This window comes from Gallinula chloropus, assembly GCF_964237585.1.
Source record: "Gallinula chloropus genome assembly, chromosome: 21".
NCBI classification, from domain to species: Eukaryota; Metazoa; Chordata; class Aves; order Gruiformes; family Rallidae; genus Gallinula; species Gallinula chloropus.
In genome coordinates, this window is record NC_140106.1 from 771,669 (window position 1) to 797,731 (window position 26,063).

Genomic DNA, 26,063 nt, shown 5'->3' on the forward strand with positions numbered 1-26,063 from the left:
TTCTATCAGTGCTTCACGTCATTTTCAGAATATACCAGCATCCACCTTCAAAAGCAATAGTTCCAAACAAATTGTTTAAGGGCTTGAAGATGTTATTGGCCTGAAACCTCCAAGGGAAGCCTACTAGCAGACAAGGTTACCTTTGGGCTCAAGGCATTCCTAGCCAGGAGTATAGTCTAAAAATTGACTGACATCTAACTCCAGCTGTACCAGTGTCCACCTTGGAAACTGCTAAATGTCCAGCAATAGCTCCCAAACAAAAGGGGAGAGGGCTGAAAAATGTTCCTGGCCTGAAACCTCCAGAGGTAACCTACTAGCAGCAAGAATAACCTTAAGGATCAGAACATTCCTAGCCAAGGGAACAACCTGATGTCATTGCACAGCTCTACAGTCCTCCACCTTCAAAACTGCTAAACTACACTAATAGCTCAAAAAAAAAAAAAAAAAAAGTGCAAGGGATGAAAGAAGTTCCTGTCCTGAAACCTCCCCATGTAGACAAAAAACAGGATGACTAATTTTCAAGTTCAGGGCATTCCATGCTAAGGGATGGGTCCTAACAGTGCCTGACAACATTTTTGGGCTCTCAGGGAGTCCAAATTTGAAACTTCTAAACATCCAACAATGGTTCCCAAATAAAGAACCAAGGGCTAAAAGATGTTCCTCACATGAAACCTCCTCGGGGATCGGATGAGAAGCACCAATAACCTTGGGGCTCAGGGTATTCCTTGCCTAGGGAATGGTCCTATCATTGCCTGATGTAATTTTCAGACTCTACCACTGTCCACCTCACCCAATGCAGAGCACACTTTGTAGATTTGTTTGAAGATCCCTTCCTTTCCTTCCTGTCCCTCCCTGGGGGTCCTGTCTCAACCAGAGACAAGGAAAGGATTTCTCCCCAGCTGAGGGAGGGAACATCAGTGATGAGATCACAGAGAGATCCCCATTGTAATAAGTAATTGTTCTCAAACCTTCTATGACTGTAAATAAGCAACTAGGGCAAAGGGGAACCATTGTTCCATCACTAGTAACACCCTGAAAGAACTTCAGATCTTGCTGAGTTGGTGCCTGTGGTAGACTATGGCTGTGAATAGGTAACCAGGTCAAAAGGGGAACCATTGTTTTATCACTAGCAACATCCTGATAGGATTAAATGAGTTAACCAAATAAGATACTGAACACAACGTAGAGGAGGACTACGGGGGACCAGGACGACCCCCACTACCAGCTTACACAGCTACAGAAAAACACCGGAATATGCCACGTGTACCCGGAACTACGGGACTATAAAAAGGGGACTCCAGAAGGGTGAGGTGCGTGCCGTTTGCAGGAGCAAGGGTCTCCTCCGGACGCCCAGCGCTGATATTTGCCTATATCTTGCGGGCTTGCTTAATTAATAAATTGTTGTTTGGCTTTATCAACTGGAGTATGTCTCAAATTTATAACAATTTGGTGCCGTGACTCGGATGCAACTCACGAGATGGGACTCTTGGTCTTATCAGGGAGGCGCCCCGCCTGTTGTTTGGCGGCCTTGGTAGCCCATTTCCCATCTCGATTGCACCGACGAACCCAAATTCCAAGATATTAGGCAAAGGAGGCCGGCAGACCCTATAAACTTTGTGCACAAAGGTCCGGACGAAGACGCAGGACGCGTGAGTATCTGGGGGGGAAATCCGTTCGGTCTGGGTCGGGGATCCTGGAAGCGCGGCGAGTGTGTGTGTGCATGAGAGGGGGACCGGCAGCTCGCATTCCCCAAGCGAGTGCGGACCCTCAGTAGTGCGGTTCTCATTGCCCGCGAGGGCGTGAGCCACGAACCAGGGGAAGCGAGTGAATATATTGTTGACTGAATGCGCTCCAGACGATGGGACAGAAGAAGAGCAAGCTGTCTGATCCCATGGGTAGCCCAAGGACGGTGCTACACGGTAAGCCGCCAGACAGTCCTTTGGGGTTAATGATTGCCCACTGAGGGGACTAGCTGTCTAGGCGATGAAAGAATAAAGAGTGTATGATATGGGTAACGTAAACTGTGTAACTACAGTGTGACCTCCTGAGAGTGAACAGGGAAAATTTGGATACTACAGTGTGGCCCTCTCAGGATGTATTGCCCCTGTGAAGTTTGTACGTAATTATGGGATGGCCGCCTCTAAGGCAGTCAGTATCTCTAATGATGCTTCTTCCCTGGCCTGGGGGATAGATAAGTTTTGCAATCTTGAGATGCACTGATCTTGTCCCTTACCCCAGGGACAGGATTGGGTGAAAAACTGCTGGCTCCATTAAATTATCTGGGCTGGCAGAATCAGTGCAAAAAGGCTGTGTGTATTCAAGCATGTATGAGCCATGGAGGCAAGGCATTCCCCTTGCCACACCTTAAACCACTGATTAGGGGTCTTCCTGATAGCTTGAAAATCTATGTGCAAAGCCTAAAGGAAAAGATTCTGCGAGCAATTGATCACAATACTTGCTACCCCAACTAGCAGAAACAGCCTGTTTTAACATGGGAGATTTAAGAAACCTAATCATAGAAGGTATAAAGGAGGTTGCTCCTAAGTCTCAAAACTTTACTAAAGCCTTTGAGATTGAGCAGGAAAAAGATGAGATACCCTCAGTGTTTTTACAGCGACTGAGAGATCAAATGAGGAAATATTCAGGTATGAATCCTGAAGATCCTGTAGCACAAGGTCTTCTGAAAGTTTATTTTGTGACTAAAGCATGACCTGATATTAGGCGAAAGGTACAGAAGATAGATGGTTGGAGTGAAAGATCTTTGGAAGATTTACTAAGAGAGGCTCAGAAAGTGTTTGTGAAAGAGTAAGAAAAGAGGAAGCAGAAAGCAAAAATGATGGTATCTGCTGTTGATGAGGTAGTAAAGAAAAGAACAGAGCCAGTCTCACCGAGAGGCAGAGGGAAAAGCTGGACAAAAGGAAGTGGGAGGGGTGTGAGAAACATGAAGGAGGAATTGGCGGAGGTAGGAGAAAACTTTGGCAATCCCTATGGGCTGGTTTTCTCTCAGCAGGATGTTACGGGTGTAGCAAACAGGGACATCTTAAGTGAGAATGTCCTGAGCTAAGAAAAGAAGAAAGGGTAATTCCCTTCATGTCCTTTGAACATGAATAGGGAAATCAGGGGTTTATTAATTTAAGGTCCTACCAAGAATCCTTGATAAAATTGAAGGTGGGACCCCAGGAGGAGGACGTTGTCTCCCTGGTTGAGCTTCTAGGACTTCCTTAAATTTTATACAGACCAAAGTATAACTGTATTGGGGTAAAAGGGAAAGGATTCTCAGTCCCCATGTTTGAAAATACCACTTTAAGATTAGGTGATGAGAAAATTTGTGGGCAATTTATATATCCCTGATTCCGGAACTAATTTATTGGGAAGAGATTCGATAATACAATTAGGATTGGAATTGAAAACCCAGGATGACCAAGTTGTGGTATCCATGGCTTTACTAACAGAGGAAGATGAAAATCAAATTGATCCAATAGAGTGGGTGCGAGAGGGTAATCGAGGTGGATTAAACATTACCACTTTAAAGATTAAACTTAAAAGGGACAATGAAATTATTTGCCAAAAACAGTATGCTATTTCATTGGAAGGCTGTAAAAGTCTCCAACCATTTATAGAGAGTTTAATTAAAGATAAGCTTTGGAAACCATGTATGTCTCCTTTTAATACCCCAATCTTATCAGTAAAAAAAAAAAAAAAAACCACCCAAAACCAAACAAACAACAAAAACCCCGATGGGTCATATCCTTTGGTACAGGATTTAAGACAGTTAAACCAAATAGTTCAAGTGCATCACCCAGTAGTTCCTAAACCTTACACTCTATTGAGTAAAACACCAGATGACCACAGATGGTTTAGTATGATTGATTTAAAGGATGCTTTCTGGACCTGTCCACTGGACCCTGATAGTAGAGACATGTTTGCTTTTGAATGGGAAGATCCTTTCACAGGACAAAAGCAACAATTTATTTAGATGGACAGTTTTACCTCAGGGATTCACTGAATCACCAAATTTATTTGGACAAGCATTGAAACAAGTATTAGAAAAGTTTAAAGTCCCAACTGAAGTCACCCTTCTACAATACGTAGATGATCTTTTAATCTCAGGGAAAAATAAGAGAATCGTAAAGGAAACAGCAAATGCTTTGCTAAATTTCCTAGGGAAACAGGGACTAAAAGTATCAAAAAAACCAAACTGCAGTACATCTAATCAGTGAAGGGAGACAGAAAATAAACCCTGAGAAGATGAGTAGTTGAGTTACTTCTCCCGAAAACTAAGAAAGAGCTGTGAAAATTTTTGGGATTGACAGACTATTGTCACCTATGGATTGAATCATTTGTACTAAAAACAAAGGGATTATATTTTAAATTGTTAGAAGAGCCTAATGACTTGGTATGGAGTAATGAAGAAAAAGAATTAATACAAGGATTAAAACAAAACTTGATCACTACTCCTGTGTTGGCACTGCCCTCCCTTAACAAACCATTCCACTTGTTTGCTACCATAGATAAGGAAACAGCCCTGGGGGGGGGAGTTACTCAAAAGTGGGGAGGCAAACGACAGCTAATTGCCTATTTATCTAAACTGCTGGACCCAATATCCCGAGGGTGACCTGAATGTGTACAGGCAGTAGCAGCCACAGCCCTCTTGGTGGTAGAAAGCAGAAGGCTAACTTTTGGAAGAGCACTTATAGTAAGCACTCCACATCAAGTAAGGACAATTCTGACTCAGAAGGCAGGAAGAGGTCTCACTGATTCTAGGATTTTGAAGTATGAAGCAATTTTAATGGAAAAAGATGATTTAGTTATAACTGCTGAATCATGCCTCAATCCTGCCACCTTTTTATCAAAAGGGGAGACTAATAACCAAAAACTTGAGCATAACTGCTTAGACATAATAGAATATCATATTGAAGTGTGACCTGACTTGAGGGACATACCCTTGCCAACAGGTCGCTGTTTATTTATCCACTGGGTAGTACAGGCACTAGTGGACCACTTTGGAACCAAGTATATGTGTATTGGAATTTATAAAATCGCCAAAAGGATGGTGGGAAAGTGCCTGACATGCCAGAAGGTCAATAAACAACAACTCAGAAAAAAAGATACCGGGGGGGAGGGACCCTTTCTTGCGTTGCTTACCACAGATACTGCGGTTTGAACGGCTGAAAGAGGTTGGACGCACGAGCAGAATAAAGACCGGTTCCAGAATCTCGGTGGGAAACTACAAACAATCCTGACAACTTAAACGCCACCTTTCGAAGAACCAGCGAGTAAAACTGTCTATGAATGACAATTTATTGTGTTCAAATGTTGGATGTATATGTTATACTTTCTTTTGTTTTGAGTGTCGAGTGTGTAAAGACAATTGGTGGGTACATTATAGAGAAAGAGAATATACCCCAGACATTTGTGAAAAATGTTATTGGGCAGAAAGAAAACTAACCGAATTAACCCTTAAATTAGCAGTAAAAATTGGAGAGATTATCCAAGGGTCTGAAGAGTGGTGGAGAATATATACAAAAGGGATAAATCCCAAATTAGGTTGTACATATCCTAATATAAACAAGGTAGCCCAAAAATAATTCGGGTAGTGTGCCGGTCCCAGGTGAAACATTTGGATTGTTCAGCCCTGGAAGTGAAACATAAAAATTGGGAAGCCTATAACACTTGTAAGCTGAGGACAGGAAGAACCCCTGAAGACTATGACTGCTGCCGAGAAGATGGAACACCTTGCTGCTCCAAGCAACGGAGTAGGCAAAGGAGGCAGAGGCATAAGGAAATCGTGGGGTATTAAGCCCTCCAGTCCTATCACGAGGTGGCTCCATACACCAAGGCTGAAAAAGGCACCAGATACCCAAGAACCAGAAAATACCAAACAAAAACGATTGAGTCCAAGCGTCACCACTCTGGAATAGTTATTATGAACCCACCAATTGCCTTAAATAAAGGGGTCTAATAATTGTATTTTTATAGATTTATTTAAATTTTGTATTTTGTTATTTGGGGACTGGGACCGCATTAGATCCAAGGCAAAACGTATTGGGTTACATTATCTCAAGCTTTGAATGCTACTACTTTTTGTGCTAGTCTTGCCACACCAAGTACTCCATTTATCACGTGCTTGGTAGGAGTGCCACTGAATAGTTCCACCTGGAAAGTTTTTGAGGTTGCAATGAGTAAAATAGCAAGATGTCCTTATATTTATAATGCCAGTGAGGGCATGACAAGGTATGATTCTTGGGATGATAGAGTCCCAATTGGTTCAGAACCACAGGAACTGGAATTAATGGGTTCTTTGAATACCAGCTATTGTATATACATAGATGCTGCCAAGTACCCATGTAACGAAGGTAATCACGTTAATGTTTCTTGAATGATGACCCAAAATTGATTTAGAAAAAGAAGAGGCATCGATGCTATTATCTCAAAAAGCAGTTAGTCGGTTTGAGAAACAAATTGGTCAAAATTGAAAGGGGGGATTGTAATAAGTAATTGTTCTCAAACCTTCTATGACTGTAAATAAGCAACTAGGGCAAAGGGGAACCATTGTTCCATCACTAGTAACACCCTGAAAGAACTTCAGATCTTGCTGAGTTGGTGCCTGTGGTAGACTATGGCTGTGAATAGGTAACCAGGTCAAAAGGGGAACCATTGTTTTATCACTAGCAACATCCTGATAGGATTAAATGAGTTAACCAAATAAGATACTGAACACAACGTAGAGGAGGACTACGGGGGACCAGGACGACCCCCACTACCAGCTTACACAGCTACAGAAAAACACCGGAATATGCCACGTGTACCCGGAACTACGGGACTATAAAAAGGGGACTCCAGAAGGGTGAGGTGCGTGCCGTTTGCAGGAGCAAGGGTCTCCTCCGGACGCCCAGCGCTGATATTTGCCTATATCTTGCGGGCTTGCTTAATTAATAAATTGTTGTTTGGCTTTATCAACTGGAGTATGTCTCAAATTTATAACACCCATGAGGCCTGAGACACCAGAAGGAGCTTAGAAAAACTGGTCTTCTCTTGCTGAGCTGGGCCAGGCTCCTTGGTTGTAGGGAGCTCATGGCAACCCAGCAGCAATGCAGTAAGAGCTCTGCCCAGGAGCAGCTCCTCTGCCAAGCGCACAGGGCTGGGGCACTGCCTGTAGGCACCGAGGGGAGACCTGGGAGGCTGAGAGAGCTGATGGATGCTGAGAGCTGACTGCAGGAGAAAGGTGAAGACACTTTGCTTTGAATTTCCTGCTCTAGTGGTCTGGGTGGGAAGTGGGAGCTGAGCTTTTCTTGATAACTTTGAAGAAGGCAGTGTAACCTCATTGCTCATTAGGACTTGTCAGAGCATCTCCTGAGCCCTGCACACACAGAGGTTCCCCGGGGCAGTGCCCTGATGCCAGGAGGGGTCTGCAGAGCAGAGCTGAGTACAGGTCAGGTTGGATGAGATCTGTGAGCACAGACTGAGGTGACATGGGCAGAGAGAAGCAGCTCCAGGGCCAGCTCCAGGCAGCAGAGACATTGTCACAGAGGGAGTAGGTGCTGCTCCAAGAAATGCCATAGCAGAGGAGCTTTGGTACATCCCTGACATCCCTCAAAGTGCTGACACTTTCCCACAGCAACCCCTTGGTTTCTGCCTCCCAGCACAAATCTGAACCCAGAGTTCCATAGTTTCAGGCTGAGTCTTCTCCTTGGCAGCCAAACACACAGTGAGGAGAAATACCAGTGTGCCTGTCTGTCTGTCCCTGTCCTTTCAGCCTTGGCTGGAGTATTTCTCACTGTTTCCCCTCCTGTCCTTGCTGTCTTTGTCCCAACATTACTTGGGGTTCTGCACATGTCAATTGGTGGGCCTGGCACTGAGCTGACCCTCACTTCAGGACCCCCATCTGTAGGACTGTGTACTTCCAGGGGGGCTCCTGCTGGGCTGCAGGCTGCCTCCCTCCATGGCATCGCAGTCCCAGGGATTCTTGTGGCCCACAGAGAATCCCCATGCAGAAGACATCTTGGCCCTGAGGCCGTGGCAATGCTGCTCATCACCTGTGTGTGGGCAGCTGCAATGAACCCTGACTGTCCCGGGCTAGGAGCAGGGAGCTGAGATCTTCCTTGAATAGGAAGAGACCACAGGAGGGCTTTGGAGCTCTGCCCTGTGAGATTGGATTCCTTGGCTCTCAGTGGGGTCCAGTTTCTTCTATGGGGAACACCAGGGTGTGATCACAGAGTGTCCTGCACAGGGCAGCTGAGACCAGGGCTGATAGACAGAGCAGCTCTCCCTACTCTGCACTCAGGGGAAGGTTTCACTGGCACTGCAGCAGCAATGTCAGGGAGTCCTGACAGAAGAAACACTCCTCAGGTACAGGTAGAAGAAAACCAAAGCTCCAAAGCTCTGCTCTGCCCTTGGGTGAAACTGGAGTGACAGTGCTGAAAAGCGCATTCCTATGGACAGGGGGTTAATTCTGAGATCACTCCATCCTTCTGTTTACTGACTGCTGCCAGGCAGGACTGAGTTCTCCAGAGCCACAGCTGACCCTTCTCCCAGCAGTGGCACGCTCAAACCGGCACAAAGCAGACCTCCCAAAAGGGACTTGGAAAACCCTTCCCAAATACAGTTTTTCCTCAAAGTGTTCCTTAAATTCTCACTGTGCCTTTTCCTAATTGGACAGGTCTCCATGCCAGCAAAAACATATGTCCAACAGCAGCCTCATCAGCCAGTTCCTCCTCCTGCCCTTCGCAGACACACAAGAGCTGCAGCTCCTGCACTTCTGCCTCTTCCTGGGCATCTACCTGGCTGCCCTCTTGGGCAATGGCCTCATCATCATCACCATAGCCTGTGACCACAACCTCCACACTCCCATGTACTTCTTGCTCCTCAACCTCTCTGTTCTTGACCTTGGCTGCATCTCCACCACTTGTGGGACTCCAGGGCCATTTCCTACACAGGATGTCTGGCTCAACAACTTTTCTTCTTATTTTTGATCACAACAGAGTACTTCGTTCTCACTGTCATGGCCTATGACCGCTACGTTGCCATCTGCCACCCCCTGCACTACGGGACCCTCCTGGGCAGCAGAGCTTGTGTCCACATGGCAGCAGCTGCCTGGGCCAGTGGGTTTCTCAGTTCTGTGCTGCACACAGCCAATACGTTTTCCCTTCCCCTCTGCCATGGCAATGCTGTTGACCAGTTCTTCTGTGAAATCCCCCAGATCCTCAAGCTCTCCTGCTCAGATGCCTACCTCAGGGAAATTGGACTCATTGGGGTCACTGCCTGTTTAGTTTTTGGGTGTTTTGTGTTCATTGTGGTGTCCTATGTGCAGATCTTCAGGGCTGTGCTGAGGATCCCCTCGCAGCAGGGACGGCACAAAGCCTTTTCCACCTGCCTCCCTCACATTGCCGTGGTCTCCCTTTTTGTCAGCACTGGCATGTTTTCCAACCTGAAGCCCCCCTCCATCTCCTTCATGTCTTTGGAATTGGTAGTGACATTTCTTTACTCGGTGTTTCCACCAGCAGTGAACCCCCTCATCTACAGCTTGAGGAACCAGGAACTTAAGGATGCCATGTGTAAACTGATGACTGGATGTTTCTAATTAGCAATAAACTGCTCATCTTCTTCTGCATGTCACTGACACTGTAACTCTCATTAAGACCAATGGGTATTTAGTAGGGTTTTTGATTTTTGAGGTTTATTTCCTTCTAGTTTGTCTAAGATAAAATAACATCGTCCATGTTCATCCCATTAGTAATGCAGAATCTCCAGGTCTTTTTGACCCAGACACTGTGAAATGATATGCTCTCTTTACATCATGTCTGCCTGGAAAGGGCCACAGTTTTTCCTTCTTTTTTGTTGTCCCCTTGCAATTACAAGGATTTGCAAGCAGATTTTCATTAATGAATCATTTGACTCGTTCTCTGAAATCGCAGTGCTTTCCCGCCATGACAGAATGGGAATTTCTATGAAGTGTTCTCATGGCAGCAGAGGAAATACTCACCTTCCCCTGTATCTGCATTACTGCCAGTCTGCCTCTTTTACCTCCCTCGTCATTCAGGTGTTTCCAGCTCTCCTAATGATATGGCCATGCCCTAAGGACACCTTTTGCGCAGACTGGCTGGACGTATGCACTTCACTTGCTCACAGGTTTCCACTTCTGCTTGCTCTTTGGTCACTCAGGTGCCACTCAACTGTCTGGTTTCTTCTTTGAGCTTCAGAGAGTTAGAAAATATTATGTTTTTTCAGAAGTGAAATGAACTGTCACAAGTTCAGTGTGTTGATAAGTGACATTTCTATGTATTTGAATAAAACTCTTCTGGGAGAGAATCTCCTCTGACTGCTATGTCATCCCCTGGAAAGTCCAAATTCTTCCGCTTGCCCATATTCTTCTCCTTGACAGGTTGTCTACCTCACATGTCTGAGCCTGCCTTGAAGTGTCGGGTTTTGTGCTGGAAACTTTTGTCATGGTAATGCCCCAGCCCAGAGCCGAGCACCCTGCAGCCACTCTCTCTCTCTGAGAGGGTATGTAAGTGGGGGGGTGGAATAGGGGTGGGGGGAAGGGAGGGAAAAGGAAACAGAAAAAACCCAAATCCAGTGGGTTGGGATAAGGACAGTTTACAGGGACAGCAGAGAGAGAGAAACAACAACAACAGGACTTTGGAGAAAAATTATACAACACTGGTGACGTACAAAGCAGTCTCTCACCAAACTGCACAGCTCAGGCTGATACAGCTCAGAACTGACCCAAAACCATAAGATTCCTGGAGCTGAGTTCACCTGGCCCTACCAGACCCCCTTTATGCTGATCATGGAGTAATGGGAATGGAATACACTGCTTGGCTACATTGGGTTACCTCTTGTGGCTGTGTCCCCTCACAGCTCCCTGGGTGCCCCCTGTGTTCTCGTTAGCAGGGGAGTATGAACAACTGAAAATTCCTTGACAGCTTGGACACAACTAAATCATCCTGTGTTATCAATGCTGCTCTCATCCTAACTCCCAAACACGGCATTATACACACTGCTAGAAATAAAATTCACTCTATCCTAGCAGAAACCAGGCCACCTCTGTAGACAACAAGTGCAACACAACAGTTGGCTCACTCCTGTAGTCATACAGTATGGATAACCCTGTTGTTCAAATATGGCCATCTGGGCCTGTTCTGTCTCCTTCCAGGCACTTGTGCACTCCCAGTTGACTCATTTCTGGACTAGAATTAGAAAAAAGGCCTTGATGCTGTGCAAGCCCTGCTCAGCAAGGAACAAGCAGGTTTATTTAGACATTTTTGCTTATAAATCTAAATGACAGAACTATAGAGGACACCAACATGAGAATTAATTCCACCCCAGCAAAAATAAGATCAGAAGAAGAATATCTCTTCTGGTTGGATATCTTCTTGATGTTTCTGTTCATCAAATACCATATTTTGTCAAGGTCTGTTTGAAGGAAAGCTCCATTTTGTTAACAGTTCATGTGTGCAGATGGCTCTCCAACTTGTGGTGCCTCTAACAAAATGACAGCTACAGGCATTAAAGGACATGAGAAATAAGAAACAAAACCAAGAGATCCTTTCTAAATGGCATTGCAGTCAGCCACTGGAAGAAGACTCATGTCCTCACAGCCTGCTTCTCTCATCTTAGAACTAAAAAACTGTTGTAGTATCCTGAAGGTCAATATAGGAGGGTTCAACCCATCCAGAAGGCTTTTAGAGGATATTGGTGATATTAATAGAATCATACAATCACAGACTTCCAGTTGAAAGGGAACTCAAGGATCATTTGGACAAACCTTTTCTGGCAAGTGCTCAATCTAAAGAAAAGCACCACATAGACCAGCCGGCCCCACACCCTATCCTGCTGAATCTTATAACCACCTGATGTTGGGGAACCCATCACTTCCCACAGGAGATGATGCCAATGGCTGCTTGTTCGCAGGGTCAAAGATTTTCCCTGTGTCCTGTGGGAATCTCTCCAGGAGGAACTTGCACCCATTATTCCTCAGCTCTTCCATGTGACTCCTTCTAAAAACAGGAGTTTAAAAAACCTTCTTTGTAAACAGCCTTCAAGAACTGGAACCTGTTGATGAGGTGTCCCCTCAGCCTTTCCTCAGATGGCAGGCTTCCCAGGCCTTGGGTCGTCTTTGTGGCCCTTCTCTGGATTTTCTCCAGCCTGGCCCTAACTGAGCAGCGACCAAAACTGCACCCAGTATTCCAGGTGTGGCCTGACAAGTGCTGAGTAAAGTGGGACAGTGACTTCTTCACGTCTGCTGGTGATCCCCATGCTGAGGCACCTCGCAGCTGTTTGCTGCAGCAGCAGTGTTATTCCTAGTGAGCTGCTTGTTCACAAGAACCCCCAGGTCCCTTTCCACAGAGCTGTGCTACAGAAAGGTGCATCCCAGCTGTTGCTGCACTCCTGGAGTATGCTTTCCCAGCTCCTAGACCCTACACTTGACCTTGCCCACTCTTCCAGCCTGCCCATGTCTTCCCGTTCAGTGGCAATCCCTTCCCAAGTGTCTACTTTCCCCACTGAGTTTGGTGTAACCCACAAACTTCATCAGGGTCAAACTTCACGAAGCTTCTTCTGGCTCCCCAGTGCACGACAGCAGGGCAGGATTGTGATTGCCTCACAACTCTCTTGTATATTTGGAGTTGTTGTAGCTGTACTACTTGCAGAGAGAAGTTTAATGAGATTTAAAAAGGGCAAGTGTCTTGCATCTGGGGAAAAGCATCCCCACATACCAGTATAGGTTGGGGCTACCCTGTTGGAGGGTAACGTAGGTGAGAGGGACCTGGGGGTCCCGGTGGACAGCAGGATGACCATGAGCCACCAATGTGTCCTCATGGCTAAGAGGGTTCAGGGCATCCTGGGGTGTATTAGAAGGGGTGTGGTGTGTAGGTCAAGAGAGGTCCTTTTCCCACTCTCCTCTGCCCTGATGAAACCACGTCTGAAATATTTGGTCCAGTTCTGGGCCCCTCAGATTAAGAAGCACATCAGATTCCTTGAAAGCGTCTAGGGCAGGGTCACAAAGATGGTTAAGGGAGTGGAACACCTTCCTCATGCAGAGAGGCCGAGGGAGCTAGGCCATTTTATCTTGGAGGAGACTGAAGAGTGACCTTATACATGCTTATAAATATGAAAAGGGTGAGAGGTGGGAGGACTGAGCCAGGCTCTTATCAGTGATGGCCAGTGATAGGACAAGAGCAATGAGTGCCAGCTGGAGCAGAGGAATTTCCATGTGAATGTAAGAAGAAACATTTTCTTCTGTGAGGGTGATGGAACACTGGGATAGACTGCCCAGAGAATTTCCTTGCTTTATCAGGGGTTGGGGCTGGAGCAGGCTTATGGGGGTAATAGAGTATTTGGGTGTTAGAGAAGTTTTTTGGGGGGTTAAAAAGGAACTGTGGAAGTAGGGGGTGTAGTTATGGTTTCTAGGAGGCATGTGGGGGGTTTAGGAGGTGCTTGGGGGGAGATATGTTGGGATTTAAATGGGAAAGGGCAGGGACTGTAGGAGGTGGTGGGGGAAATTTGGGAGGGGGTTTACTGCTGTTAAACATACAGCAATATGTCCCAAGCAAAAGCTGTGAGGGATGGCAGATGCTCCTGGCCTGAAACCTCCCCAGGTAGCTCACTAGCAGCACCAGAAACCTTGAAGCTCAGGACATTGCCAGCCAAAAGAACGGTTCTAACAGTGCCCAATGTAATTTTCTGGCTCTACCAGCATCCACATTTGAAACTTCCAAATGTACAGCAAGAGCATCAAAACAGAAGGTGTGAGGGCTGAAAGATGTTCCTGGCCTGGAACCTCCCCAGGTAATGCACTAAGAACACCATCAAGCTTGGATCTCAGGGCATTCACAGCCACAAGAATGGTCCTAACAATGTCTGATGTCATGTTTGAGCTCTACCATAATCAACACCTATTGCTGTCATATTGTTAAATGCATCACAACTTTGAAAAGCCATCTGCAAGGAGATGTGAACTGTTAAGAAAATGCAGCTTCACTTCAAACAAACCTTGAGAAACTCTGGGATTTGATGAACAGGAACGTGAAGAAGACCTCCAACCAGAAGAGATCTTCCGCTCCTGACCATATTTTGGCGTCTCCTGTATTTTGTGGTTAGGTTAGCCCAGCCTGCCCTCACCACAAACACCCTCTTAGAGACAGAGTGGCTGTGTGGTTCTCGGCTCTTGGCTGGGCCAAAACAATGACAAAAAGTTCTACCACAGCACATGCACATCAAGGCATGCTCAGGTATGACTGGAGGGGAACCATCTGTGAGGAGAGGAATTTGGGCGTTCCAGGGGATGCCATAGCAGTCAGATGCTGAACTGGAATCTGGCACATTGGGCTGTACTGGGAGGAGTGTGGCCATGCATACAAGGGCCCTTCTCATCCATATTGACAAAGCACTGGTGAGGCCACTTCTGGAGCAGTCAGTCCCAGTGTGGGGTTCCCTGCTCTGGTGGAATGCACAGGAACTGTCCTTTGGGTAGAGACGTTCTGCCAAGATATATTTAGGGGTCTTGTTTGGGAAGGCTGAGAGTCTTGGGGTTCTTTAGCCTTGGAAAGGGGAGGCTGAGGGAAACCCTCTTTCTGCTATGTGGAAAGAACATAAGAAATCAAATCAACCAAAGGTGCCAGTTTGAAGGTCAGAGATAATGTAAAAAAAACCCCAATGTCGTTCTGAGGGTAGTGCTGTGGTACAAAATGTCACTCAAAGGAAGTGTGGATATGCTGGTACCTTTGTCATTCTGGGAACAGCTGTCGAGGAGGGAGAGACAGCAGCACAGGCAGGGACATCATGGGGTGAGAACAAGGTGGGGAATGGCAATGCGTGCCTGAAGCCTGTAGGGAAACAGGTCCAGGCGTGGGACAGTGTGGGATGGGCTGTGGTGCAAATGGCCAAGGGTGCTGGCCAGGCTGAAAGGCCCTGATAGAATCGAGGTTTTTGCCTCCTTGGCTATGGCTGATGTCTCTGCCACAGAGGCCTCAGAGGAGACACATTGTCCTCCATTCAAGGAGCATGGTTGCCACTTTGTGCCAACTCTAAGAAATGCCCTTCCCTTGGCCTCACACTCCCCAAATTCCAAGGAAGAGCCCTGAGACACAGGTGAGGGTCAGGATCTCCCTGGACAGGGGCTGGGGTCAGCACTTGGCATTTCTGCTTCATCAGACCAAGCCAGGGTGTCCTCAGCATCAGAGCTGCCTGTGCTTTGCCTGTGTTTGTCCTCATGGCCTCCAGTTGTCTGCTCTAACAAGCCCATGCGGAGGCTTTGTCAGGAATGGCTCCCAGTGGGGCCTGTTTGTGCTTCAAGGTACTTTGGGCATTATTCCTGCCTTGAACTTCTTGAGAAGTTTTCTTCACTCTCCTCTTTGAACCTGAAGTCTGAGGACTGTGATGAAAACACACCATGGGGCTTGTTAAAATGCCCTTATAGGCATGTCTCTTCAATGAAATTTAATTAAAAGAACTCAGGACTTCTACAAGTACTTGCATTTTAGTTAGGTCCTTGGTGATGAAGATTTCAAAGAAATTTCCAAAGGAGGACCTTTTTTCAGTCACAGGTATTTTCTGTCATGGCTCAGTTGATAGAAGCAGTGACAGAAGCATGCTGGGATGGATATGGGTCTCCTGAAGAGATCTGGACAGGCAGGAAAAGCAGTCTCTTCAGATCCAACCCTGGATGGAGAACCTTGCTCTTCCCCAAGCCCAGCAGTTCCCTCCCTGGCCTCCTGGGACTCCCAACACTTTTCCTCCCATCATCTGTGCTCACAGGCACAGACAGATTTCTCTGACAACAAACAGCAGTTCAACATGACACAGTTTAATACCCATGAAATCTCTCTCCTCAGCTGCCTGCTACGGCCAAGCAGCGTGTGAAGGGGGTCAGCTTTCAGAGGAAATTCTCTTCTGATCTGTTTTAATCAGATACTTAGAAAGGTCACTTATCAACACACTGACCTTCTGACAGAAGAGTTCATTACACTTCTGAAAGATGGGACATTTTCCAACTCTCTGAAACTTAAAGCAGAAAACAAAAGCTAAGGAGCAGCTGAATGACCAAAGAGCAAGCAGATGTAGAAACACTAGGAGCAGGAAATCTACATCCATCCAGTCTTAAGAAATTATGTCCTTAGGCATGGCTATATAATCAGGAGAGTTGGAAACAACTGAATGACGAGGGATATGAAAGAGGGAAGGTGAATATTTCTTCTGCTGCCATGTGTACACTTTTAGGTAATTCCCACTCTATCATGGTGGGAAAGCATTGCCATTTCAGACAAGTAGTTGAATAATTCAGCTATTTAAAATGTGCTTATAAATTTATTATAAATGTAATGGTAAAAAAAATAGTAGCCCTTTGCAGGCAGACATGATGCAAACACAGCACAGCTCGTCATTACAGTGTCTGGGTCACACAGGACTAGGAGATACTGCAGTAGGAATTGGATGAACATGGAGTATGTTACTAGATATGCTAGAAGAAAAAAAAATACAACCTACTAAATAAAGACTGGTTCTAACAAAGTTTCATTTCCAGGAATACACGGAAGATGAGCAGTTTATTGTTGCTTAGAAACATCCAGTCATCAGTTTCCACATGGCATCCTTGAGCTCCTGGTTCCTCATGCTGTAGATAAGGGGGTTCACTGCTGGTGGAAACACCGAGTAAAGAAATGCCACCACTAGGTCCAGAAATTGGGAAGAGATGTAGGGAGGCTTCAGGTAGGCAAACATGGCAGTGCTGAGAAACAGGGAGACCACAGCCAGGTGAGGGAGGCAGGTGGAAAAGGCTTTGTGCCGTCCCTGCTGCGAGGGGATCCTCAGCACGGCCCTGATGATCTGCACATAGGACACCACAATGAACACAAAACACCCAAAAGATAAACAGATGTTGAACACAAGGACTCCAGTTTCCCTGAGGTAGGCATCTGAGCAGGAGAGCTTGAGGATCTGGGGGATTTCACAGAAGAACTGGTCAAGGGCATTGCCATGGCAGAGGGGCAGTGAAAATGTATTGGCAGTGTGTAGGACAGCAAGGAGAAACGCACTGGCCCAGGCAGCTGCTGCCATGTGGACACAAGCTCTGCTGCCCAGGAGGGTCCCATAGTGCAGGGGGTGGCAGATGGCAACGTAGCGGTCATAGGCCATGACAGTGAGGAGATAGTACTCTGTGACGATCAAAAATACAAAGAAAAAGAGTTGAGCCACACATCCTGTGTAGGAAATGGCCCTGGTGTCCCACAAGGAATTGGCCATGGATTTGGGAATCGTAGTGGAAATGTAGGCAAGGTCAATAAGAGAGAGGTTGAGGAGGAAGAAGTACATGGGGGTGTGGAGGTGGTGGTCACAGGCTATGGTGATGATGATCATGCTGTTGCCCAGGAGAGCAGCCAGGTAGATGCCCAGGAAGAGCCAGAAGTGCAGGAGCTGCAGGTCCCGTGTGTCTGCAAAGGGCAGGAGGAGGAACTGGCTGATGGAGCTGCTGTTGGACATGTGCTGCCGTCAACTCTGTAGAACTCTGAAGAGGAGGAAAAGGCACAGTGAGGAATTAGGGACCTCTTCTATGAGGAAAACCTCTTTCAATACACATTGAGTCTCTGTATTCTAGAACGCTTTTTGTAGGTCCCTTTTGGGAGGTCTGCTTTGTGCTGTCTTGAGCGTGCCACTGAAGGGAGGAGGGAAGTCCTCAGTCCTACAGATGATGGTCCTAAAGTGAGGGTAACCTCAGTGCCAACCCCAAAAATACATGCATCCAGAGGCTCAAATAAAGATGGAACAAAGGCATCAAGGGCAGGAGGGGAAACAGGAAGAAAAGCTCCAGTAAGGCCTGGAAGGAGAGGGATAGACAGACAGGCACTCAAGAGTTTCTCCTCACTGGGAGAAGGACCATACACTGTTCTTCCATAAGTAATTCTCTAAATGCATCACTTCTTTTTGCAGCGCTAATGCCACCATGCTCAGGAGAAGACAGCTGTCCTGCCCTGTCCCTCTGATGGGGCAGAAGGGCAGCCCTTCTGGGCAGCACTTTCTTGTCCTAGAGAGAACCTGTCCTCCTGACAGACCCCACACACTGCCCCATGTCCCAGCTTTAGGAGATCCCTCCAGGAACAGAACCTGCATTGCCCTGCACCCACAGACATACCAGGGAGAGTGCTGTGGAGATTTCTCCTCCATGAGCTCTCAGCATCCATCAGCTCTCTCAGCCTCACAGGTCTCCCCTCGGTGCCTCCAGGCAGTGTCCCCAGCCCTGTGTGCTTGGCAGAGGAGCTGCTCCTGGGCAGAGCTGTCTCTTTGCAGCACTGCTGGGTTGCCATGAACTCCCTTCATCCAGCTCACAGCAGGACAAGACCAGTTCTTCTAGGCTCCCTCCTGGTGCCTCAGGCCTCATGGGGATTGTTCTATGATCTCATCTCTAGCTTTCTATCCCTTAGCTGGGGAGAAATCCTTCTGTCCAGCTGAGTCCTTTCTCCTGATCAAACCAGAGCAGGGCAGGACAATCAGCTTTCCTTGTCTCCCCATGAGACAGGACTCTCAGGCAGGGACAGGGTAGGGACTCTTTCCCCCTGTGAAAGGAAGGGAGTTAGGTGTGCAGTTGGACATTTCTCAATGTTTCCCAAGAACAAAATCAGGAAAAACAAATCTACAAAGCTCTGCTCTGCCGTTGGGGGAAGTGGAAAACAGTCCAGAAAAGATCCTATAGATCAAAAAAGACAGACCTTCTGCTGCAAGTACAAACTGACACCTGGAGAGCTCCCGTCAGAGCCCCATAAAGCCAGTGGCAGCCTCAGCCAGCAGGAAATGCACCTCCCAAAAAGGACCTTTCCAATGTCTGATAGAACAGGGAGAGGCAGTCCTTGGGTCTCCAATGAGAACGTTTTGCTCACTGAAGAGTGCCCCAAGTTCTCACTGCCTTGTTCTCCTTGCAGAGGGCTTCATGCAAAGAGGCAGAGAATGTCCAAGGGCAGCTTCATTCCCCACTTCCTCCTCCTGCCCTTTGCAGACACGGGAGCTGCAGTGGGTTTCTCCATGCTGTGCTGCACACAGCCAATACATGCTCCCTACCCCTCTGCAAGGGTGATGCTGTTGAGCAGTTCTGTGAAATCCCCTAGATCCTCAGCCTCACATGCTCAGATGCCTACCCCAAGGATATTGGTCTACTTGTATTCAGTACCTGTTTAGTTTTGGGGTGTTTTGTGGGATACCTGGGGAGGTTTCAGGCCAGGAATATGTTTCATCCCTCGCACCTTTTGTTTTGGTGCAGTTTAGCAGTTTTGAATGTGGAGGACTGTACAGCTGTGCAATGACGTCTGGCACTATTAGGGTCATTTCTTTGGGTACTAATGTTCTGAGTCTTAAGGTTACTCATGCTGCTAGTAGGTTACCTACAGAGATTTCAGGTCAGGATTGTGTTTTGCCCTCATCCCGATTTTCGGGAACTCTTTCTCGACGTACAGTTCTTTCAAAGCTGGATGCTGGGAGAGCCTGAAAATTACGTCAGGCACTGTTAGAACATTGTCTTGGTAAGGAGAGACCTGAGCCCCATGCTTTCTGGGGCTGCTAGTAGGCTAACCAGGGAGATTTCAAGCCAGGAACATCTTTCAGCCCTCACCCCTTTTCCTTAGGTGCTATTGCTGGACATTTAGGAGTTTCAACTGTGGATGCTGGTGGAGCCCAAAAACAACATCAGGCAATCTTAGGACCGCTCCCTTGGCTAGCAATGCCCTGATCCTAAAGGTTACTGGGGCTGCTTGTCCACTCTCTGAGGAGCATTCAGGGCAATAATATCTTTAAACTCTCGCTCTTTTGTTTGGGAGCTGTTGCTGTATGGTTAGAAGTTTCAAAGGTGGATGCTGGTAGAGCCTGAGGAGGCATCAGGCAATGTGAGGAGAGTTCCCTTGGCAAGGAACGACCTGAGCACCAAGATTCCTTGTGCTTTACGTCTGAACACTGATGAGGGTTCATGCCAGGAAAATCCTTCAGCCCTCGCTCCGCTTGTTAGAGACCTGTTGCTGGAGCTTTAGCACTTTCGAAGGTGATTGCTGGTAGACGGAAAAATGACATCAGGCACTCTAAGGACCGCTGCCTTGGCTAGGAATGCCCTGAGCCTCAAGGTTTGCTGTACTGCTACTCTACTACCTGGGGAGGCTTCAGGCCACAAACCTTTTTCATCCCTGACGCCAATTTGTTTGGGAGCTGTTACTGGACCTTTCTCAGTTTCAAAGGTGGGCTCTTGTAGAGTTTGAAAATGAAGTCAGGCAATCTTAGGACTGCTCCCTCTTCTAGGAAAGCCCTGAGCCCCAATGTTCATAGGGCTGCTAGTGGGCTACCTGGGGAGGTTTCGTGCCAGAAACATCTCAGCCCACGCACCATTTGTTTGGGAGTTATTACTGGACATTTAGAATTTTCAAAGTTGGACTCTGGTAGAGCCTGAAAATGACATCAGGGACCCTTAGGACCGTTCCCTCAGCTACGAAAGCTCTGAGCCCCAAAGTTACTGGGGCTGCTTTTGGGCTACCCAGGGAACTTTCAGGCTCTCAAACCTTTTGTTTGGGACCTATTGCTGGACATTTGGCATTTTTGACTGTAGACACAGGTAGAGACAGAAAATTATGTCTGATATTATAAGACATTGTCTTGGCTAGGAATGCTCTTTGCCCCAAGGCTACCAGGGCTGCATGTGGGCTACCTGGGGAGGTTTCAGCCCAGGAACATCATTCATCCTTTATAGATTTATTTGGGAGCTATTGCTGTATGTTTAGAATTTTTAGAGGGGGCCACTAGTAGAGCCACAAAATGACACCAGGGACTCTTCAGACCATTCCAGTGGTTAGGAAAGCCCTGACCCCCAAGGTTACTTGGGCTGCTAGTGGGCTACCTCGGAGGGTTTCTTGCTAGGAAACTTTTTCAGCCCTTGCAAATATTTTTTTGTGACCTACAGTAAAGTTTTTGGGTTCTCCCTATCCCTCCTTTTCTTAATAATTCTATAAATACATTAATAACAATGTTACTGGTATAAGTAAAGTTCTTTAAATATTAAGTAATATAAGAGTAATATTAATATTTCATGCTATTGCTAATTAATAATAATTATATAAATATATTAATGACAAAAGGAGGGACAGGGAGCATCTCCAACGTTTATTCGACTCAGGGGGACCAATGTAATAGAGGGTGAAGAAAAGTCTGAGGAACTTAGTGCCTTTTTTGCCTCAGTCTTTAGCAGTAAGACCAGTTGTGTCCTGATACCCAGACCCCTGTGTGGAAAACTGGAGATGTGAGTTGGATCGAAGCTCCCATAATCCCAGGGGAATTGGTAAGTGACCTGCTCAGCCACTTAGATCTGTACAAGTCAATGGGTCCGGATAGGATACACCTGAGGGTACTGAGGGAGCTGGCAGAAGTGCTCCCCAAGCCACTTTCCCTTATTTACCAGCAGTCCTGGCTGACCAGGGTGGCTCTGCCTGACTGGAAGCTGCACGTGACACCCATCTACAAGAAGGGACAGTAGGAGGTTCCCAGGGAACAAAATGCCTGTCAGACTGACCTTGGTGCTGGGGAATGTGGTGGAACAAATCATCTTGAGTGCCATCATGCAGCACATGCAGGACATCCAGGTGATCAGGCCCAGTGAGACTGGGTTTAGGAAAGGCAGATCGTGCTTGACCAAACTGATGTTTTTCTGTGACAAGGTGACCTGCTCTTTGGATGTGGGGAAGGCTGTGGATGTGATCTACCTGGACTTCAGTGACACCTTCATCACTGTCTCCCACAGCATCCTGGTGGAAGAACTAGCTACCAATGGATTAGATGTGTATAGTCTTTGCTGGGTTAGAAACTGGCTGTACAGCCAGACCCAAACAGTTGTGGTGAAGGGAGTTAAATCCAGTGTGCAGCAGGTCACACATGGTGTTCCCCAGGGCTCAGTGCTGAGGCCAGTTCTCTTTAGTATCTCCATTAATGATCTGGCTGAGGGGATCAATTGGACCCTCAGAAAATTTGCAGATGACATCAAAGTGTGTGAGTGTTGATCTGCTGGAAGGCAGGAAGGCTCTGCCAGGTGACTTGGACAGGCTCAAAAAAGGTCCTCCAGGGGAAATTCCTTTGAAATCTAGGGAATCACTAAGGACCCAACTAAAATCCAAGTAGTTGTAGAAGTCTTGAGTTTTATAATGAATGTTACTTGAAGAGCCATGCTTGGAAGGGCTTTCTGGATGTTAATGAGCCCTATGGTGTCTTTTCTTCTGAGTCCACAGACCTCAGATACCAAGAGGAGAGTGAAGGAATGTCTCCAGAAGTTAAAGTCAGGAGTAATGCCCAAAGTGCCTTGAAGCATTAAGAGGCCCCACTGGGAGCCATTGCTGGCAGAACCTCTCCACGGGCTCATTAGAATAGACAACTATAGACAAACACAGGCAAAGCACAGGCAGCTCTGATGCTGAGGACACCGTGGCTTGGTCTGATGAAGCAGAAATGCCAGTGCTGACCCCAGCCCCTGGGCAGGGAGATCCTGACCCTCACCTGTGTCTCAGGGCTCTTCCATGCAATGTGGTGAGTGTGACACCAAGGGAAGCATAGTGTTATTACACATGGTGGCCTCTCTTTAGGTGGGTGTATGGAGGCAATGATGCTTTATGGCCATGAGGACAATGTGTCTCCTCTGAGGCCTCTGTGGCAGGGACATCAGCTATAGCCAAGGGGTAAAGACCTTGTTTCTATCAGGCCCTTTCAGCCTGCCCAGCACCCTTGGCCATCTGCACCACAGTCCATCCCACACTTCCCCTTGCCTTGTCTAGTTCACCTACAGACCGCAGTCAACCACACCCCATTCCTCACTTTGATTTCACTCCCTGATGTCCCTGCCTGTACCGCTGTCTCTCCCTCCTCACCAGCTGATCCTGGAAACACAAAGCTGCCAACTCATCCACACTTCCTCTGAGTGACTTTTAGTGTGGAGGGATCTGGTGCAGAGCTGGTTATTAGAGAAGGGACACAGCTGCACAGACCTGCTCAAGATGGCATAAGTAGGGTAAAGGTTGGTTCAAAGTCAGTGTGCCCTTGGGGCCAGCTGAAGCCAGTTACTGTTGTCTTAGAAGGATGTGTTCACCATAACAATGTGCAACAGAATGTAAGCAAAGGCAGGACTGCAATTTATCAGCTGGACCAATGATGAGCTCGGCTTTTGCAATATGCAATGAGCTAATTAACTAGCATACTTAAGCCATGCTTGTGCGAATAAAGTTTGAGATGGTCTGACGAACCACATGGTGTCCGCGTCTTCCTTCTCCAACAAATGGTGACCCCGACGTGATGCCCACTAAGGGACGAACCCACCACGGTTGGAGAAGTTTGGTTGAGTCCTGTTTGCAGCCAGGACAGCGCCTTAATCAGGGAGCACCCCCAAAGATCACAACGGTGATTTTGGGCCATACGTGCCACTGGAGCCTGGAAAAGGTGCAACAGCGCGCGCTGACGACTACAAATGGATAGGCAAGTGGCATATGATTTATTTACTCAACTACTTTAAGAAAATCCTTGACTAACCCTCAGTTCGGGCGAAAGAAACTAAGTCCTTAATAACTCTCTGGAAATCAAGTAAAAAGACTTTATCCAAAATAGAGACAGAACACGTAGCTGCTACTTCAGCCTTTGCAGCTTTAGCACCAGTTCTGGATTCTACAGAACTGATTTAAAAAGGGAAAAATCTACTATGAAGAATGTGTTTTTGTTTCTGGGTGCTCTTTCATCTACCCCAGTTACTATGCCAAGTAAGAATGCCGTGTTATCAGAGCAAAGTGATAAATCTGTCAGAACTGACCGGGAAGGGGAGCGAGTAGTGCGCGTAAATCTGCCACCACGGCCTGCGCCCCTCCCCCGACCCCACTACTATACCTTTGGAAGGAAAAATGTGGAAACAAATGTACAACTGACTGCCTTTAATATCTGTTTATCTCTAACTTTTACTGAGCCTAAAAACACCCTATGGCGCAGTCAAAAATGTTAACTGGCATCGACAACTTCAGCCTGTCCTTGAAAAGCTGGAGAAAAGCAGAGCGGGCGATGGCATGTCCTGCTGGGAAAAGGTTTGCAGAGCTGCCCACCCAGCCACCTGAAAATTACTGAGATAAAATCTACCTACATGAAGAATCACCAACTAAGGCACAGAGCAGTGTTGCCCCCATGGACAAGGAACCTAAGCACAGGGACAAGAATCCTACGGAGATGGACACATCACCCTCACCTCCCGACGAACTCATCAATCCATCACTGTCTCCTGACGCCCGAGACACTCTGCAGAGACTGCTCGTCCCAGCCTGAGCACGTAAGATGGTGTCAGAATGGGATGAATTGTTACAGCTGGGTATTTGGATTCCTAGTCAGTTGCGGAACTTACTGGGGAAAAGTTTACGTGGGAATGAGCGGGTGGTGCAGAGAGTGAATAGTGGGCCGGTGGGAGGTGGATGGAAAAGGGAGACTGTGCGGCAGGTCCTGGTGTTCCTCCAGGTCCTAGTGCTCACCCAGGGCTCGGCCCCGGTGACCGTCGGGGTCGCGCTGTGGTTCACGGCACGGGGAGGAGGGTGCTGCGGGCAGCAGCCAAGACCAGTGAGAGCATGCCCCGCAGCCCAGTGCCTTGGCAGAATTGCCATAGAAGTGGGAGAACTCCCCCCCCCCCCCATGTGGACTGGATGTGACAACTCGCGTCTTGCAATGTGGTTTGTTTGATGACTTGCTTTGCAGCGTTTGTATGTGCTGTGGGTTCAGAGATGAGTTTATCCACTGAGAGCAAGGCTGCCTACTTAGCAAAGGGATTTTGGATAGCAATCTTTGAAACTGGGCAGCTTACTTTACAAATTTAACATGGAAAACAGAAAATCCCCGTTTGGGCTGATTACTAACTACTTACTTGGACAAAAAATTGCCCAATTGCAACGTTTAATACAGGAGTAACTGACTACGGGGTGAATAAAGCCTTCCGCAAGTTTGTGGAACATGCACAGATTTTCAAGGATTGGGTTTTATTTTCCGTTATGCGTTTACACTCCAATGATTAGGAAAAATTTGCTTTTTCAGTCCCTACTATAAGCAAACGTGTGCTCCCACAAGGCATAAAAAAGTCACCAACTATGTGCCAGGCTTATGTAGCCTAGACGCTTGCTCCAGTATGAAAAACGCTTCTTGATCTAATCTTTTATCATTATATGGATGAGAATTTAATTACAGAAAAACTTGGACATTGAAAGTTTGAGTCATGAGTTACCAGTGCAAAGGATTAGAGATTACTGTGTTTTGTGGCAGTGTGAGCTACTACACAGACAGAGGAACGCAGCATTAGACTGCCCCGTGAAATCAAACTGGACAACAGCTCAGAATATATGGCATGAACGTTGCCTATGTTATAGGGACACCACATTTGCCTACAGGCAAAGCCATGGTAGAACATATGAATCAAACTCTCACAAAGCTCTTTACATTTTGAACTGTTTGTGTCTGCCACATTTGGTACCTCCAATGATGAATGTCAAATGATATTAAGAATGAAGTTACAGGTACTAACTTGGGAAGGAGATCTGCCTGTGTCATTACAGATACAGGAGCCAAGCGGATAAAGCCGTGGATCCAGAAGAACTCAAGCTTGCATGAACCAGGACGAGATCCTGATCCCAGTAACTGAAATCAAGTGTTCCAAGTGCAACCACAGTGGACTATGAACTTTGCTGTGAGATATTTTGAATGAGCTGACAGTCTTTGAAAAATACATGTGTTTGTGCTAAATGAAAATTAGTGAAATAGTGATTTCTGAACAGCCTAAGGTCACAGATTGCAATCAGTACCTGCAGGAAAACATGAGGCTGATGTTATCTGCACTTCTGACACTCCTGATTGGCAAAACAAACAAATGCAACAGCAAAGGTATCAAGGCACTTACAGTTGGTTTCATGACTGGGGAATTTCAGGATGGATATTGTCAATGGTCAAATTTGGATTATTGGATTTGGTAATTATGGTACTTGTCTTACATTTACCGTCATGTTTATTGAGCTTTCTGCAAAGGGCCCTTGCAGAGACCTCAAAAAGCAGTT

General features: G+C 46.8%; 1 protein-coding gene across 1 annotated transcript; it reads right to left on the reverse strand.

Annotated features, from left to right (window-relative positions):
• Nucleotides 1–16,554: 16,554 nt before the first annotated feature.
• Nucleotides 16,555–17,478, reverse strand: LOC311199732 (olfactory receptor 14A16-like; the record flags this gene model as incomplete). The annotated part of the gene is made up of 1 exon (XM_084273867.1): nucleotides 16,555–17,478. One exon carries the CDS (start codon nucleotides 17,476–17,478, stop codon nucleotides 16,555–16,557), a length of 924 nt encoding a protein of 307 aa, XP_084129993.1.
• Between the last annotated feature and the right edge of the window lie 8,585 nt (nucleotides 17,479–26,063).